This window comes from Microchirus variegatus, assembly GCF_963457635.1.
Source record: "Microchirus variegatus genome assembly, chromosome: 18".
NCBI classification, from domain to species: Eukaryota; Metazoa; Chordata; class Actinopteri; order Pleuronectiformes; family Soleidae; genus Microchirus; species Microchirus variegatus.
Genome location: NC_139819.1, coordinates 22,429,043 through 22,449,000, shown reverse-complemented (window position 1 = coordinate 22,449,000; position 19,958 = coordinate 22,429,043). Strand labels below are relative to the sequence as shown.

Sequence of the window (19,958 nt, the reverse complement as noted above, 5' to 3'; positions counted from 1 at the left end):
AAAACCATATAGTGAAATATCGCTTTTGAGACACCGAGGCACTGAGGATACATTTTTGTTTTTTATCAAATATGTTGTTTTTTAACTGAAACATTAAAGTTTTTGTGGAGTAGCATTAAAAAAAAAAAAAAGAATCAATTGATGTTTCTGTCCACTAGATGGTGCCAAGTGCTCACATTCACGAGAGCAGTTGTGCGAGTATATCGCAATATGTGACTTAAATATCGTGATATTATTGTACTTAAATTTCTGGATAAAATTGCATCGTGACTAATATATTGTGATTGTGATAATATCGTATTGTGACTTAAATATCACGATAATATTGTGTCGTGACTTAAATATCTTGATAATATTTTATTGTACTTAAACATCGTGATATCATATCGTGACTTAAATATTGCGATAATGTTGTATCGTGATAATGTTTTATTGTACTAAACATTGTGATAACATCGTACTGTGACTTAAATGTCGTGATAATATTGTATCGTGACTCAAATATGATATTTTATTGTACTAAACATCATGATAATATCGTATCATGAATTAAATATTGTGATAATAACGTATTGCTACTTAAATATCACGATAATATCGTATTGTGACTTAAGCATTGTGATAATATCATATCCTGACTTAAATATCATGATAATTGTACTTAAATATTGTGATAATAATATCATATTGTGACCTAAATGTCACGATAATATCGTATTGTGATAATATTGTATCATGACTTAAATATCACGATAATATTGTACTTGAATATCGTGATAATAGTATCGGATCGTGACTTAAATATTGTGATAATATTGTACTTAAATATCATGATAATAATATCGTAACGTGACCTAAATATCACGATACTATCGTATAGTGACTTAAACATTGTGATAATAATATTGTATCATGATAATATTGTACTTAAATATCGTGATAATATCGTATCGTGACTTGAATATCGTGATAATATCGTATCGCGGTGTCTCTGGCGATTCCCACACCCTAGTTTGGTCGATAAAATGTTGGGAAAAAAAGTTTTTCAAATCTCAAAAATGAATTTAATGATCGATTAATAATCGATGACCCGAGTGATTGTTTCAACGTGGAAAACAAAATCACGTCCGAATGTAACGGTAATCTAAAACGTAGAAACATGGTCCACATTTTTCAACATTTTCCTGACATTTTGTGGACCAAACATGAGTGAATTAATCAAGGCAATAATCTTCAGATTCTGAAGATGATGGTTAGCTGCAGCTCTTTCATGTCTCGTCGTCACACTGATGAACAGAGTGCACGTGCTGCAGAACCCAGCGCCTTCACAGAGTCTCACAGAGTCACATCCCCGAGGGTTTCAGTCAGATTTCATTAAAGTCTAATCATCTCCTCTGATGTTTGCTGAGGCACTTGTTTATTTTAATGACCGAGTCTGAGCTTTAACGAGCTTCGGGAAACTCTAAAATTTGACACACATACATACATATATATATATAAGTATATATATATATATCTTTCTCTACGTGACCTCGCAGAGGTCAAACTCATGCTAACGTACGAAAAAACCCAATGAGTGAGTTCCACTCGAGTCTTTGACAGACTTCAAAGTCAGTCATTTTTATTCATGCGGGTCAAATTAGAATTTCAGCTGACGCTTTCCCACAGCGACTAAAGAAAGTTTTCAGGTTCAATTTAACCCGAACGATCGTTTTTTTAAATAAACTTTTTAAATAAATGTGGTGTCAGTCGTCGGCGTACCGTTGATGTCCTTGATGTCCACCGTGGCCTGAGCGTCCAGCAGCAGCGACAGCAGCTCAGTGGTTCCCGTCAGAGCGGCGTGATGCAGCGCCGAGAAGCTGTGGAGGAAAGAGAGGGAGGTTAGAAACCATCAGGACGTCTTTTCATCTCTGTCACTTTTTACTTTAAACCTCTTACGAGCAACGTCACGTTCAGGCCGTCTGGATTTATTTGGATTTTAAGGCTGTAGAAATGTCACATAAAAACTGTTCAATGAGTGAGTTCTTCTGACCCATTTTTAACAAGATAACTTTCAACTTAACTACATATCTTATTATAGTTATTCAACTGTTTAGGAATTACGGTACTGAGACGCCGACGTCCGTACGTTTGAGACGCCGGCTTCTCAGTACCGTTATCGAAATGTCAAACGTCCAGAAGGTCACAAGGAATGTCCAGAAGGTCACGACAAACGTCCAAAAGGTCACAACCTACGTCCAAAAGGTCGCGACAAACATCTAGGGTTCGCGTTAAACGTCCAGAAGTTCTGAACAAACGTCCAGAAGTTCTGAACAAACGTCCAGAAGTTCTGAACAAACGTCCAGAAATTTGTGACAAACGTCCAGAAGTTTGCAACAAACGTCCAGAAGTTTGCAACAAACGTCCAGAAGGTCGCAACAAACGTCCAGAAGGTCGCAAGGAGCGTCCAGAAAGTCGCGAAGAACGTCCAGAAGGTCGCGACAACGTCCAAAAGGTCGCAACAAACGTCCAAGGTCTGCGACAAACATCCAGAAGTTCACCATGCGCGTCTAGAAGGTCGCGAGGAGCGTCCAGAGGGTCACAGCAAGCGTTCAGAAGATCGCAACAAACGTCCAGAAGGACGCAACAAGCGTTCAGAAGGTCACCAGGAACGTCCAGAAGGTCGCGACAAACGTCCAGAAGTTCGCCATACGCATCCAGAAGGTCGCGAGGAACGTCCAGAGGGTCGCAACAAGCGTTCAGAAGGTTGTGAGGAAGGTCCAGAGGGTCGCAACAAACGTCCAGAAGGTCGTGTCAAACGTCCAGAAGTTCGCGACTAATGTCCAGAAGGTCGTGAGGAAAGTCCAGAAGGACGTGAGGAAATCCAGAAGGACGCGAGGAAAGTCCAGAAGGACGTGAGGAACGTCCAGAAGTTTGCGGGGGATGCCCAGAAGGTCGATACGAACGCCCAGAAGGTCGCTAAGGAAGGTCGCAACCAACGCAACCTTCGCGACAAACGCCCAGAAGGTCGCGACAAAATGCCCAGAAGGTCGCTACAAATGTCCACAGCATTCAATCTCCGATATTTAGCAAAGGAAATGCCTAAATTGTTAATATCTGGTGAATTTAGTGACAGATCTGCAGAAAGCCGGCGATCGTGAGCCCAAATCAACCATTCAATCGACCCTGAAGTACTGAACGATTGTGTGAACAAATCTTTTTGACCACCAAAACCCACGTCACGGCAGTTTCACGAGTCCAGGCGGGATCATGTCGTGGAAAAGCAGCATCAGGTGTAAAAAAAAAAAAACTTTACTGTGACTTAAGTGAAAATCATTGAGACTTTGTGACACCGTGAGATGAAGTGTTTTTGGACGTCAGATAATCTGAGGAATCAGCAGACAGACAGACAGACAGGTGTCTTATCTTCTCAGTCACATTGTTTAGACCTCAGTGATCCTCACACACACACACACACACACACACACACACACACACACACACGTTTATCCGTCCATCAGCCCTTCAAACAGACTAAACCATATCCTGAGTCACTTCTTTTACACACTCTCTAAAACACACACACACACACTCTGTCTGAATCTGTCTCTGTGGAATGATGTTGACTCAGTGATGAGCGACTATTTGTTCACCCCCCCCCCATCTCATGTATGTATGACCCTCCACACACACACACACACTTTCAACACTCCTATTGTGCAGCACCTCCTACACACAGCTCAGTCCCTGCATGTAGACACATGAATCCAGCCTCAGTCAACACACACACGGATACACACATACACACACACACACACACACAAAAATACACACACAACACTAAACAAAACCTCATCACTAACTTAAACCATAACCACAGTCCTCACAAATGAGGTTCTGCCTCATTAGGACGAGGTTTTAGGTCTCTGTGAGGACGACTGGTCCTGACAAGGTCAGTGTTTATGACAAGAACACACACCACCACAACTCAGTGCCTTACCTTAAACCCAAGTCTAACCCTTAAACTAAGTCTTAACCCCTTAAAATACCCTTTAACATTGTGAGGACCAGACAAAATGTCCTCGCTCCATATGGTTTTTATGGGTTTTTGGTCCTCACAAGCACACAAAAACACACACACAGACGGTCTAAATAAACGCTTCTCGTCTCCGCTCCACTCCTGCTCTGCTGCTGTATACACACGCAAAGGCTCCCCTCGGTCAGGTCTGGTAGTTTTGCCTGTTTTAAGGCGACCTTAGCTTGTTTTTTTTTCAAGAAAACAAACAAAAATCATAGAAATGTGACCTGCTGCACCTTTAATTCACAACAATACTTCAATAGAAGTGAAAATATTCATTTGTATAATTATTTTGTGCAACTGTAAACACATATATATATACATATATATATATACATACATACATATATATATACATATATATATATACATACATACATATATATATACATATATATATATACATACATACATATATATATATATATATATATATATATATATATATATACATACATATATATATATATATAAACATACATATATTTATATATATGTATGTATATACATATATATAAATATACATTATTATATAAACACACATACATAAATATATACATATATATACATATACACAAATATATATATACCTATATATACATATACACAAATTTACGTGCATATATATATATATATATATGTATGTATATATATACATACATATATATATACATACATAGATATATATATATATATAAATATACATATAAATAAACATGTATATATACATATACATATACACAAATGTATAATATAATCTGAAAAGTACTTCTTTAAAAAGTGAAAAGTACTTGCACAGCTTTGAGTTTGAGGTGGTGATAAATGAGTGGTTTTAGCTTCTAGTTCAGCGTGTAAAAAAGAATCCTCTGGAGGACGTTTGACAGGAGACGAAGCTTCACACCGTCATGTGAAAACTAACCACAGCTGAAGAGCATCACACTGTCAGGAAAAGTCATGAAGACTGAGAGGAAAAAACCTGCTGCTGCAAATTAACAGAGTCACAAATACACTCTTGCTGTGAAACTAACATGTCCATTATTTTATCAAAAAAAGCTCGAGCTTTTTGTCCATAAAATGTTGATATATGCACATATTTATATAAGTATATACATTTATACGTGTACACATTTTACAAATGTACATTTACTGTATGTGTGTATATATACATTGATATGTTTGTATACAAATGTACATTTATAGGTATATAAATACATACACATATATACACGTATACATACATATATATGTACATACATACATACATATATATATACATACGTATATATACATACATACATACGTACATACACATATATATACATATACATACACATATATATACATACACATATATACATATACATACACATATATATATATATACATATACATACACATATATATATATACATATATACACATATACATACATACATATATACATACATATATACATATATACATAAACATATACACACACACATATATATATACATAAACATATACATATATATACATAAACATATATATATATACATAAACATATATACATATACATACATACATATATATATATAGATATACATACATACACATATACATACATACATATATATGTATATATACACTTTGCATGTACATCTGTTTATGACAAAACAAAAATGTTTATATTTGCATAAGACAGATTCTTTTAATTATCCAAAAATTTCTCATTTATTCCCATGGAAAGTTTTCCAATTTGGAATATTTCCCCAAAGTTCCCAAAACTTATGTAAACATGTAAACACCAGGATCTTTCTACACCTTTCAAACCATTACGGGGAGAAAGTGCAGTAACATTTAGTGAAATGACCTGAAATCATCTAATAAACCTGTTGTGTTATTTGTCGCTACATGTTTGTGTTGAACTTGATTGTGAGTCACTCACTGAAGACACACACACACACACTGTGAAGACACACAGCTACAGCTACAGCAGGGAGGGAGGCCACTTCTTATTATCTAGGTTTGTCATCTCATTCAGTCTCTATGTGTCAGTCATGACTGCTGCATTACATTAGTTTGACTCACACACACTCACACACACAGACACACACACAGTCTTACCCGTCTGAATCTTGGTAGTTGATGTTCAGCCTCTTGGTGGAGCCCAGTAACTCTGGAATAAACACAGATGGAGGTGTGGGTTAGATTTGGTGACACATTTGTTTTCCCATTAGAGAAAATCCTGCAGGACTCTGCCTGTTTCTGTGTGTGTGTGTGTGTGTGTTGCGTTGACTTCCACCCATCATCACTCCCTCCTTCACAACAAGCCGACAGCTCTGACAGGATGGAAAGCTTCTCTGGGCTCTGACTGACGCCCTCACGGCAGCTCAGCGGGCTCACAGAAACACACACGGGGGAGATATTTCCCCGTCGCACAAACGCACCATTCCGCCTCATTTAGCCTGACATGTTGTCACGGCTCTTTAGCAGCGACTCACAACACGAGCGTGTCGCGACAGAGCATCGAGCGGTTAGCGGGAGCTGCTATTCTCAAGGTACCTCACGTACAACACACCATACATGGTCATTTATACCAATTATATCACAATACATTAGGACTAAATCTGACTTTATCTGGACTAAATTTGACTTTATTTGCACTAAATTTTACATTGGACTAAATCTGACTGTAAGTGGCCTAAATTTGACTTTATTTGGACCAAATGTCTCTTAATTTGGACTAAATCTGACTTTATTTGGCCTAAATCTGACTATTTGGACTAAATTTCACTTAATTTGGACCAGGTTTCACCTTATTTGGACTAAATCTGACCATTTGGACCACATTTCTCTTTATCTGGACTAAATTTAACTTTATTTTGACTAAATCTGACTTTATTTGCACTAAATTTTACATTGGACTAAATCTGACTGTAAGTGGACTAAATTTGACTTTATTGGGCTTAAATCTGACTTTATTTGGAGCAAATTTCTCTTAATTTGAACTAATTCTGACTTTATTTGGCCTAAATCTGACTATCTGGACTAATTCTTGGACTTTTTTTGGAGTAAATTTCACTCCATTTGGAGGAAATTACACTTAATTTGGACTAAATCTGACTATATTTGGACTAAATTTGACTTTATTTTCCTACATTTTGACTAAATCTGACCATTTGGACCAAATTTCTCTTTATCTGGACTAAATTTGCACTAAATCTGACTATTTGGCCTAAATTTGACTTTATTGGGCCTAAATTTCACTTTATTTGAACCCAATTTCACTTAATTTGGACTAAATCTGACTATTTGGACTAAATGTAACTTTTTGGACCAGGTTTCACTTTATTTGGACTAAATTTCACTTAATCTGGACTTAATCTGACATTATTTGGACTAATAATAAGGGTCACACCCTGGACAGATCGTCAGTCTATGTTTTTTTAATTTTCTAGAAATCGCTAACAGTCTAGGAGTTACGGTAATGAGTACCTCCCTTCTGTGACTATGCAACCTACAGAAGGGTTTACGAGGTTCCTTGAATGCATCTCTTTAGATCCAATATTGAAACTGGGAACTCTTGACTTTCCAAGTTAAGGCGATCCTTAATTTGTTAAAAATTAAACCTTAAACTACAACTGGAACGCACCATGAGATCAACGAATACATTTACAAGGTTCCTTGAATGCATCTCATTGCTCAGCGACCGTAGAGCATCTTTTTTTGCATCTTTGATCCGACAGCTTAGCAGAAATAGTCGGAGCTGGATTATTGAGAACCAAGAAGTCCATTAATCCACTGATCTCTCTCTCCGTCGTCTTTATACGTTTAAATATCCTTCTTTTCTACAGAAGCAAACGCAGAAGCAAGACTGAACAAGTTTGTCTTTACTCACCTCGGAGCAGACAGACGGCTGCTTGTCCCATGACTTACTCATTCATTCTGTCGTCCAAAGGGAAGATAATCTGTCGTCGGCTCATATTTAGGTCTTTTAATATCCTGGTTTCTTTGCCACATTATATATATATATTGTAAAAGAAGTGGTGGGGATTAAACTCGGCTTAATATCCTTTTTAGTTTTCCAGTCTTTTCCCAGCTGCAGGATTTCAAAAAAGACAGCTACGAAGATTTGTAGTTGTATCGTTGACTAACTTCCTTTTCAAACGTGCATAATCCCCTCGTCGTCCTCCTCCCGTCAAATCAGGGCCTCGTCCCTTTGCATCCTTTTTACGACGTACAGTTAATCCAGACTCTCAGATTATCGTCTATCGCTAACAATTTCAGTCGTCTCCCCCGGACGTTCATACGCTCATCGATCGCAGAAGAGGAGGAAACTCTCCTCGGTACGGTGAAATGACTTAATCCCACACAAACGGCCATTCATTGAAATCAATCTGCAGCACTGTGTTCTCCCACATAGGTGTGGGAAATCACAGCAGTGTGTGTGTGTGTGTGTATGTGTGTGTGTGTGTGTCAGACAATAAGCAGCACAATAGGAACAGTGAAGAGAATAAGAAGCGCATTGTTCCGTTAGCAAATGAGCTAAATGCACCTCGCCATTTTCATTTTCTCGACTTTATTTGCACTAAATGTGACTAAACTAAAATTTCACTTTATTTTGATCAACTAATAAATGTACAAGATTCCTTGAATGCATCTCATTGACGAGGAGCAAATGATCAGTGTACCTCAAAGGTCTTGTTTTTGTCCACAAACATGAAATCAATCAGTTTTTAATTATTTCTTTGTAATTACGGAGCAAAGAAACCAGAAAATATTCACATTTAAGAAGAAATACCGAATTAACCATCAACTATTTTCATTCTAGATTGAAAGTTTGAGACAAAAAAAATCATTAATTTCAAGGTTTAGGAAACAAATCAAACATTTTGCGGATCAAATTACTAATCAAGAAATGATCAAAACAGTTAGCGATTATTTTCGTAATTTCTTAACCAAAAACGCAGACAATGAAAGAGAAAACTCTTGCAGTAAACGTTCCATATTCAGTATAAAGAGGAGAATAAGAGAACAAGCAGATAATGGAGGAGCCCTGATTAAATATTGAATTCTCTTCTTTGTGCTTTATTGATGCCGTTTCCCCAGCTCATGAAGATAATACAGCGGGGGGAAAATATTCTGATTTCTGGTGCAACAGGGTTTTGTGCATTCAAGACAGAGCACTAAAAAGTTCTTAGTTATTTTCTTATTTTCTTGTTTCTCCGGGAGTTCAGCAAGTCAAGAATATTTATCTTCACTTCCCACTGAAGACTTCCATTTCATTTGTTCCAAATGGACCAAATTTCACTTAATTTGGACCAGGTTTCACCTTATTTACACCAAATTTCACTCCATTTGTAGTAAATTTCATTTTATTTGTACTAAATCTGACCATTTGGACCAAATTTCTCTTTAGATGGACTAATTCTGACCTAATTGGGACTAAATCTAACTTAATTTGGACCAAATTTCAGTTAATTTGGACCAGGTTTCACCTTAATTGGACTAAATTTCACTCCATTTGGACTAAGTTTCACTTTCTTTGGAGCAAATTTCACTTAATTTGGACTAAATCTGACATTATCTGACACTTTGACACTTTGATATTTTCTTATTTTCTTGTTTCTCCGGGAGTTCAGCGAGTAAAGAATATTTATCTTCACTTCCAATACTGGCTGCCATCAAATAAGCGCAGATTTAAGTTCATTACAAACCAGCAGAGGGCGCACGTGAGGTTCACTACGATATCCTACGACAGTGTCAGCCGCAGCAGCGACAGCACTTTGGAGATGCAAGTCGACAGTAAATGAGGGAGCTGCGTATTAAGATACGCTGAATCCCACCGAGCTAACTCGCAAAACAACTTAAGCTGGCTTATATTTTAGCGGAAGTTGGAGAACCTTACGACGCAATAACGATATCCACGATACCAATAATTTTGCGATACGACGACTATGCGATACATCGCGATATCTGTCCGACTGAAGACAACAAAAACGTATAGCGCTAATAGCGTCTTTACCCTGCGTCCAACTGTAAAAGGCCACTTAGATTCTCCTGCAGTTAAATTAACATTAACACAAGTTTGTGACGTGTGTGTGTGTGTGTGTGTGTGTTGGTTTTGTCCAGTTAGCACGCAGAGGCTAATTAACTCTCCATCTCGACCGTAGATGTGAATGAGAGAGTGAATGACTGATCGTCTATGTGTATGTTTACCCTGCGATGGACTAGCAAACATGTCCACGGTGTGACCTCGTTTTCCGTTAGCTGTGATCGGGCTCCAGCGACCCTGCGACCCTTAAGGCTGACTGGGTTTATTTAGATTTTATGGCTGTAGAATTGTCCCAAAAATTTTAAGGGAGTTAGTTCTTCTGCCCACTTTTTTCCCCCAAGATAACTTTCACTTTCCATATCTGGCAGTTATTCAACCATTTAGGAATCACAGTACTGAGAAACTAACGACAACGTAGGGTTAAAGTCGGGGTCACGCTCTGGACAGATCGCCAGACCATCACAGTTTTTGAATTTTCTAGATATCACAAACGCTTCAGGAGTCACGGTAATGAGAAGTACTCGTGCCTGGTAACAGAAGGTTTGCAATGTTCCTTGAATGCATCTAAATTCTTTAGATCCAATATTGAAACTGGGAACTCTGTCTTTCCAAGTTAACGCCATCCTTCAACTTCCAACTACAACTGGAACGCACCATGAGATCAACTAATAAACTATTTTAAATTTTACAAGGTTCCTTGAACGCATCTCATTGCTGAGGAGCAAATTCTATAATCCATCGCTAGATGATACCGATATTGTAGCTATAATATTAAGTGTTGAGAATTGTGGTGTATTAGGGAAGGGGCAACAGTATCGCGCCGTTCAAACTTGATGTTTGGACAAAGTGAGCGTCCTAGAAGATTCTAGTTTTCACAGCAGCAGCAGAGTAAATTTAACTTTATTTTGAGAAAATGTGACTTCATTTGGACTAAATCTGATAATTTGGACCAAATTTCACTTTGTTTGGACTAAATTTCACTTTATTTGGACTAAATTTGACTTTATTTGGAATACATTTCCAGGAGTCACACAGGGTTTTTGAATTTTCTAGATAAAGCGAACGTCTAGGACTTGAATGCATCTCAAACTGAGAACTCTGACTTTCCAAGTTAAGGTGATCCTTCAACTTCCAACTAACACAAAATTTCATATTATTTTGACAAAATTTCACTTTACTTGGACAAAAATTCACTTTATTTTGACAAAATTTCACTTTACTTGGGCAAAAATTCACTTTATTTGGACTTAATTTCACTTTATTTTGACTAAATCTGACCATTTGGATCAAATTTCTTACTAAATTTCACTTAATTTGGACTAAATATGACCATTAGGAAAAAATTTCACTTTATATTGACAAAATTTCACTTTATATTGACAAAATTTCACTTTATATCGACAACATTTCACTTTATATTGACAAAATTAGACTTTATTTTGACAAAATGTGTCTTTATTTTGACAAAATTTGAATTTATTTTGACAAAATCTGACGTTATTTTGACCATCAAATAAATGTACAAGGCTCCTTGAATGCATCTCATTGCTGAGGATCAAATAGATGTTTGGACAAAGTGAGCGTCTTAGAAGCGGAGCATGGAGTTGACAGACGACTGCAGAGAGACACAAAAACAGGAGCCCCGAGGGCACAAAAAGCCACATTGATAATGAGACAGATAGAGGGGGCGGGGCCTTTGTTTGGCTGCTCGCCAAAGAAGGCGGGGTTTTTAAAGCCTCCCCCCCCTCCCCCCCCGGGCGGTGTGGAAAGAAACGAGGCCCTTTCAGGAGTTCCAGTTACAACATGAGCCGACATTCCTCACATAGCACACCCACCACGCCGTCCTCTCTCTGAGCCTCAGCTGCCTTTTCAAACCTCGCCTCCTGACATCAGCATCAATTACATTAGCAGCGTGTGTGTGTGTGTGTGGACTGTATAGCGTTTGTGTGCGTTGTTGTTGTTGTTGTTGTTTTTGCGAGTGTGAACCCTAACCCTCACGTCGTACAGTAGCGGCTGCAAACAGATGTGTAGTAAATCTCCGGCGTTTTTATTTTTCCTCGCAGAGACGGGGGGAAATTACAGGGTTCAGCTCTGCAGCGCTGAAAGAAGACGACGACGACGTCCGTGCAAACAGAAAAAAAACCATCGCGTCGTCGCTGTGGAAGCGCTCCATTGTTTTTCTATGGTTACAACAAACAAAAGCACAGAAAGCGTATGCGACGCTGTGTTTTGATAGCACACTCCAAACAACTATGGTTATCCTGCCTCCGTATCATCGCTGAGGTTTGAGCTTCGGCCCAAAACTAAAATACACACCAGCTGCAGCCTGCGACGTCTAAATCATATGTTTTCGCCCCATTTATCTAAACCAGAGTTTGTGAAACGGCTCACTCTCTCCCCTGCACCAAAGACCATAGAGAAAATTAACGGGGCTGGGGGGGGGGGAGCTGCTGCTGCTGCTGCTGCCTCGTGTGGTCAGTTTGTGTCACAGAGGTAAACCATAATGACGGTTTTTCAAACACAGAAGTCACGAAATAAACACATTTGGACTTACGGACGGAGGCTGCAGTGGATCAACAACTCCTGTGTCTCTGTGATGTTAAAATCACTGATTCTCTCTATGGGCTTTGGTGTGGGAGAGTGAGTGGTTTACAAACTTGAAGCTGACATAGATTTTATTAGGTTTTCCATCTGGAAAGTTTACAAACCACTCACTCTCCCACACCAAAACCCATGGAGAAAACCGGCGTTTTTTTAGCTCACGGGGACACAGGAGCTGCTGGTCCACTGCTGCCTCGTTTGGTCACTCTGTGTCACTGAGGTTAATCAGAGCAAAGGATTTTCAAAGCCGAATTATCAAAATAAGACATTTGTATATAGTGATGGAGGCAGCAGTGGATCAACAACTCCTGTAAACTCCTGTGTTGCTGTGATGTTAAAATCACTGGTTTTCTCTATGGGGTTTGGTGTGGGAGAGTGAGCGTGTTCACAAAGTGGCACAAATGTTAGTTTCCAGTCAAAAAAAAGGTGTGTAACAGTGAGATAAAGCAACATTTGGAAACCTGGTGTCTTTTCAGAGCAGGTACAAGAGAAACACCTGGAAAAGACAAATTAAAAATGAAAGACGACATTATTTCTGTGTTCGTTTTCAGCGAGACGGCAGTTTGGCAAGAAGCGAGAATGCGTTGCTTTGATTTTTCGTCTTTGATCGCAGGGCCGCGCACGTGAAAGACTGGAGGGCACAAAAAGAATAAATGAAAAGGAAGTGAAAACGCTATAAAGTCACTATTGATGCATCAATACACGTTGTTGAGAGGATACATGAGTAACAGCGGTTATCACTCATTTATTTATTTGTTGTTTTTTAAATATCGCTATGACGACTCCTCAGGTGTAACCGTAGTGAGCGCAGCTGTCTTTGTCGTGGGTTTTATGGATGACGAAATGAGTGTATTTACATCACAATAGACTCGTCTGGAGCAGAGCTTTTCAGATTTTCTCTCAGGGGAACTAACTTTTTTATCAAGTTTTTAAGAAGCAAATAAAATATCAACTTAATCATTCAAAATGTTGTATTTTATTGTTTGAAAACACAACTCTCTTCTTCGCTCTGAGGGTGCGTAAAGAACAAATCAGGGAGCGTAAAGAACAAGTAAGGGAGCGTAAAGAACAAATCAGGGAGCACAAAGAACAAATCAGGGAGGGTAAATAACAAGTGAGGGAGCGTAAATAACAAGTGAGGGAGCGCAAAAACAAGTGAGGGAGTGCAAAGGACAAATCAGGGAGCGCAAAGAACAAGTGAGGGAGCGTAAATAACAAGTGAGGGAGTGTAAATAACAAGTGAGGGAGTGTAAAGAACAAGTGAGGGAGTGTAAAGAACAAGTGAGGGAGTGTAAAGAACAAGTGAGGGAGCGTAAAGAACAAATCAGGGAGCGTAAAGCACAAGTGAGGGAGCGTAAAGAACAAGTGAGGGAACGTAAAGAACAAGTGAGGGAGCGTAAAGAACAAATCAGGGAGCGTAAAGAACAAGTGAGGGAGCGTAAAGAACAAATCAGGGAGCGTAAAGAACAAGTGAGGGAGCGTAAAGAACAAATCAGGGAGCGTAAAGAACAAGTGAGGGAGCGTAAAGAACAAGTGAGGGAACGTAAAGAACAAGTGAGGGAGCGTAAAGAACAAATGAGGGAGTGTAAAGAACAAATGAGGGAGTGAAAAGAACAAGTGAGGGAGCGTAAAGAACAAATCAAATACAACCCAACAAAATACAATATTTTTGAATGATTAAATCAAGATTTTATTTGAGTCTAAAAAGTTGTTGTTTAAAAATATCAACATCTAATCCCATATTTCCTGAGAGGAAAATGCGTGACGTGCAAGAATTGGCCGATGAATAAATAATAAAAAAGAATCTCAAATGTTGTCCTGTCTTCATCTCCATGAATTCTGAATAAATAATTCATTTTAAAAAAGGACGGCGCAGAGACGGACGGACGGCTGCTTTGAAAAAAAAAAAAAAAAGAGAGAATTTGTGAAACAGCTGTTTCCTCGTCGCAGACTGAGACTTTTGTTCAACTTTTCACTCTGTAGCTCGGAAAAATATTCCTTGTAGTCGTTCCGCGGGGAATCCGAACCCACTTCCACCCACGCCGGCTTCTCATTAACAAAAGAAAAAGACACTTGCAGGAGTTCTCCAGCTGTGGCCTGGAGCCAGAGCTAAACACAGGGGGGGTAATTTGAGGTCGCGGAGAGTCTGTGGGCGATAAACGCTCCGTGGTCAGGTGACGGCCACATGAAGAGGAAACACTTATCTGAGGAACAACATCCATCTGACGACCTCAGACCAAAGCAGCTGTAACACTGAACTCCTAATGACGCTCCATCATTAGGAACGCACACGGCCTTGTTGTTGTTGTTGTTGTTTTCCTCGTCTATAAACGTCACATATTTAACATGAAGAGTAAATCTGAAGCATCTGAGACTTTAAATTAACTTTCAAATCCCCGATAAGAGAGTGACCAAAGCCCTGTACGTCACCAAAACCTCACATCTGCTGGTCAAAAACCTCCTAAAGCCAAGTTTATATTGGTATTACTCACCAAAACCTCAGTCAAAGTGGTCAAAACCACCTTTAAACCCCAGATTAAATTGGTTTCTATCCTGAAAATCTCACTTGTCCTGGTCAAAAACCTGTTTAGACCCAGATTTAAATAGTTTTATCATCAAAATGGTCAAAATCTGCTTAAACTGAGGTTTAAATTGTTATTTTACCACCAAAATCTAATGTCAACATATGACTCGTTGAACCCTCAGTCAGAGTGGTCAAAACCACCTTTAAACCCCAGTTTAAATTGGTTTCTATCTTGAAAATCTCTCTTGTCCTGGTCAAAAACCTGTTTAAACACAGATTTAAATAGGTTTTTATCATTAAATTTCATTTCTACGGGTCAAAACTTGGTTAAACTGAGGTTTAAATTGTTCTTTACCACCAAAATCTAATTTCTCCTAGTCAAACCTAGTCTAAACTAAGATTTACATTGGTTTCTATCACCAAAACCTCACATCTGCTGGTCAAAAACCTCCTAAAGCCAAGTTTATATTGGTATTACTCACCAAAACCTCAGTCAAAGTGGTCAAAACCACCTTTAAACCCCAGATTAAATTGGTTTCTATCCTGAAAATCTCACTTGTCCTGGTCAAAAACCTGTTTAGACCCAGATTTAAATAGTTTTATCATCAAAATGGTCAAAATCTGCTTAAACTGAGGTTTGAATTGTTATTTTACCACCAAAATCTAATGTCAATGTATGACTCGTTGAAACCTCAGTCAGAGTGGTCAAAACCACCTTTAAACCCCAGTTTAAATTGGTTTCTATCTTGAAAATCTCTCTTGTCCTGGTCAAAAACCTGTTTAAACACAGATTTAAATAGGTTTTTATCATTAAATTTCATTTCTACGGGTCAAAACTTGGTTAAACTGAGGTTTAAATTGTTCTTAACCACCAAAATCTAATTTCTCCTAGTCAAACCTAGTCTAAACTAAGATTTACATTGGTTTCTATCACCAAAACCTCACATCTGCTGGTCAAAAACCTCCTAAAGCCAAGTTTATATTAGTATTACTCACCAAAACCTCAGTCAAAGTGGTCAAAACCACCTTTAAACCCCAGATTAAATTGGTTTCTATCCTGAAAATCTCACTTGTCCTGGTCAAAAACCTGTTTAGACCCAGATTTAAATAGTTTTATCATCAAAATGGTCAAAATCTGCTTAAACTGAGGTTTGAATTGTTATTTTACCACCAAAATCTAATGTCAATGTATGACTCGTTGAAACCTCAGTCAAAGTGGTCAAAACCACCTTTAAACCCCAGTTTAAATTGGTTTCTATCTTGAAAATCTCTCTTGTCCTGGTCAAAAACCTGTTTAAACACAGATTTAAATAGGTTTTTATCATTAAATTTCAATTCTACGGGTCAAAACTTGGTTAAACTGAGGTTTAAATTGTTCTTAACCACCAAAATCTAATTTCTCCTGGTCAAACCTAGTCTAAACTAAGATTTACATTGGTTTCTATCACCAAAACCTCACTTCTGTTGGTCAAAAACCTCCTAAAGCCAAGTTTATATTGGTATTACTCACCAAAACCTCAGTCAGAGTGGTCAAAACCACCTTTAAACCCCAGATTAAATTGGTTTCTATCCTGAAAATCTCACTTGTCCTGGTCAAAAACCTGTTTAGACCCAGATTTAAATAGTTTTATCATCAAAATGGTCAAAATCTGCTTAAACTGAGGTTTAAATTGTTATTTTACCACCAAAATCTAATGTCAATGTATGACTCGTTAAAACCTCAGTCAAAGTGGTCAAAACCACCTTTAAACCCCAGTTTAAATTGGTTTCTATCCTGAAAATCTCTCTTGTCCTGGTCAAAAACCTGTTTAAACCCAGATTTAAATTGTTTTATCATCAAAATCTAATTCCCAATGATCAAAAACTAAGGTTTAAATAGGTTCAAATTGGTATGACTCGTCAAAAACCTGTCAGAGTGGTCAAAACCACGTTTAAACTGAGGTTTAAATTGGTTTCTATCCCCAAAATCTCACTTGTCCTGGTCTAAAACCTGTTTCAACCCAGATTTAAATAGGATTTTATCAATAAATGTAATTTCTACTGGTCAAAAACAAATTTAAACCCAGGTTCAAATAGTTTTATCATCAAAATCTAATTCCCAATGATCAAAACTTGCTTAAACTGGGGTTTAAATTGTTATTTTACCACCAAAATCTAATGTCTACTGGTGAAAAACTAAGGTTTCTAGGTTTCTATGGTGTTTAAAGTGATCAAACCTCACTCCCACTGGTCAACAATGAAGATGAGAGCGTTAAATCAGCGTTCTCGTGACTCAACAATGAACGTTTTTAATCTGTTAGTGAGAAGAAACAAAGGCCGATCTCTCCAGTCTACGCCTTCATCTCAGTACGAGAGAGAACACGAACATTCAAACAGGCAGAACGACTCGAGAGTCGTGTTATTATGGGACATCTCTGCACAGATCTATAGATAATCTGGCGTACGTAACGTCTCTATTGTTGATCAAATTCCTGCAGCCGTCGTCTAGAAAAGCTACTTCCTACGACTCCTCGTGCTAAAATCTCAGTTTGACGTCGCACAGCCTTTAAATATGCAGAGTTTTTGGGGTAAACAGAAATCAAACTGCAGTGTGTTTGTGTGTGTGTGTGTGTGTGCGTGTGTGTGTATATTTGGCAGTTTCCTAAGACGACAACTGTCGGTGTTGTTCTTTCTTCACGTTCGCCTCATTTACAAAGTGACACATTTAAAAGAAAAACAACACTAGTAGGAACTAGGTCTGGAGTTAAAAAACAAATAAATAAATAAACTAAAGCTTAAGATGAAAAACATCATCAAATGAATTAGCTTCATTGTTAAAAATGAAGAGAATAATCTCCCGCGGCGCCGGCGGCAACTAGGTCAGAGCCATTCAATATTCACTGACAGTGAGGAGATGAAACATCATCATCATCATCATCATCATCATCATCATCATCATCATCTGCTGCTGCTGCTGTCTGAGTTCCTGTATTCGGGACTCTGTTTCTGGCATTAAAACACTGACCTTGTCAGGACCAGAGACCAAAACCTGGTCCTAATAAGGCAGAACCTCTGGTTGTGAGGACCAAAAAACTCATAAACCACAGGGAAAAGAGGACATTTTGGTTCTGTCAGTGCTTAAAATGGATGTTTATGGATTAATACGGATTTTTTTCCCAGTTCAGGAATCTTCCTGAACCAAATTATAAGAATTAATGCTACGTTAAATTAGCTCTAGGAACTTGGAATGTCCACATTTTCTGAATTTTCCACGTTTAGAAATCTTCCTCAACCACATTATAGCGTGAATGTTACATTTCATTCGTATTTGGAACTCGGAATTCCCACATTTCCTGAATTTTTCCACATTATAGCATCAATGCTGAATTCCATAAGGAGGGATTTCCAGATTTTCTGAATTTCCCCGAGTTCCCAGGAATCTTCCTGTACCACATTACAGCATGAATGCTGCGTTCCCTCAGCATACGGAACTCAAAAATGTCCTAATTTTCAGGATTTTCCAAGTTCAGGAATCTTCTCAAATCATGTCATAGCATCAATGTTGCATTCCCTCAGTAGACGAAACTCAGAATTCCCACATTTTCTGAATGTTCCGAGTTTCGGAATCTCCTAGAACCACGTTATAACATTAATGCTGCGCAACATTAGTCGTGCGAACTCGGAATGTCCAAATTTTCGTAACTTTCCAAGTTCCCGAATTATGTCGTAGCATTAATGCTGGAACTTGAAATTTTCAAAGGCTGTGGGGCGTTCCTCAGTTTTGTCGCCTATTTCACGTTAGCAGTGCTCGACGTAGCCACCGGTGTATTTTACGCTAACGCAATTGTTGTTGTGGGTGGAGCTGAGACACATCGGACACTCGTTACATTAACACAACGTGATCTCAATGTGTCTCCAACCGCGTCCCGAAGTGATTTGGAAGATCAGAACGCATCTCCGGTAATATTCCGATTAGTCCGATCACAGACATCGCAGTTTTAGTTTCGCATTCGTAGTTGGAACTCGGAATTCCCACATTTTTCAGGTTCAGGAATCTTCCTGTACCACATTATAGCATCAATGCTAAATTCCATAAAGAGGGATTTCCAGATTTTCTGAATTTCCCCGAGTTCCTAGGAATCTTCCAGAGCCACGTTACAGTATGAATGCTGCGTTCCATTAGCATTCTGAACTACAAAATGTCCTAATTTTCAGAATTTTCCAAATTCGGGAATCTTCTCATTAGTCGTGGGAACTCGGAATTTCCAAATTTTGAGAATTTTTCAAGTTCCCGAATTATGTCATAGCATTTAATGCTTGAACTTGAAATTTCGTTCCATTAGCATGCGGAGCTAAAAAAAAATCCTAATTTTTAGAATTTTCCAAGTTCGGGAATCTTCTCAAATCATGTCATAGCATCAATATTGCGTCCCATTAGTCGTCGAGACTCAGAATTCCCACATTTTCTGAATGTTCCGAGTTTAGGAATCTCTCAGAACCACGTTATAACTACTATAATTAGTCGTGGGAACTCGGAATGTCGAAATTTTAGGAATTTTCCAAGTTCCCGAATGATGTCATAGCATTAACGCTGGAACTTAACATTTTCAAAGGTCGTGGGACGTACACAACGTGATCTCAATGCATCTCCGACCGCGTCCCGAAGTGTTTTGGAAGATCAGAACGCATCTCCGGTAATATTCCGATTAGTCCGATCACAGACATCGCAGTTTTAGTTTCGCATTCGTAGTTGGAACTCG

General features: G+C 38.3%; 1 protein-coding gene across 1 annotated transcript in view; it reads right to left on the bottom strand.

The window, feature by feature from the left end:
* LOC310940140 (caskin-2-like) overlaps positions 1-19,958 on the bottom strand; it is a 57,312-nt gene that overhangs the window by 21,050 nt on the left and 16,304 nt on the right. Inside the window, exons 2-3 of the mRNA XM_083905073.1 lie at positions 6,164-6,215; positions 1,762-1,859 (exon numbers count right to left, since the gene is read on the bottom strand). Coding sequence (XP_083761199.1) covers positions 1,762-1,859; positions 6,164-6,215 — 150 coding nt within the window. The remainder of the gene's footprint in view (positions 1-1,761; positions 1,860-6,163; positions 6,216-19,958) is intronic.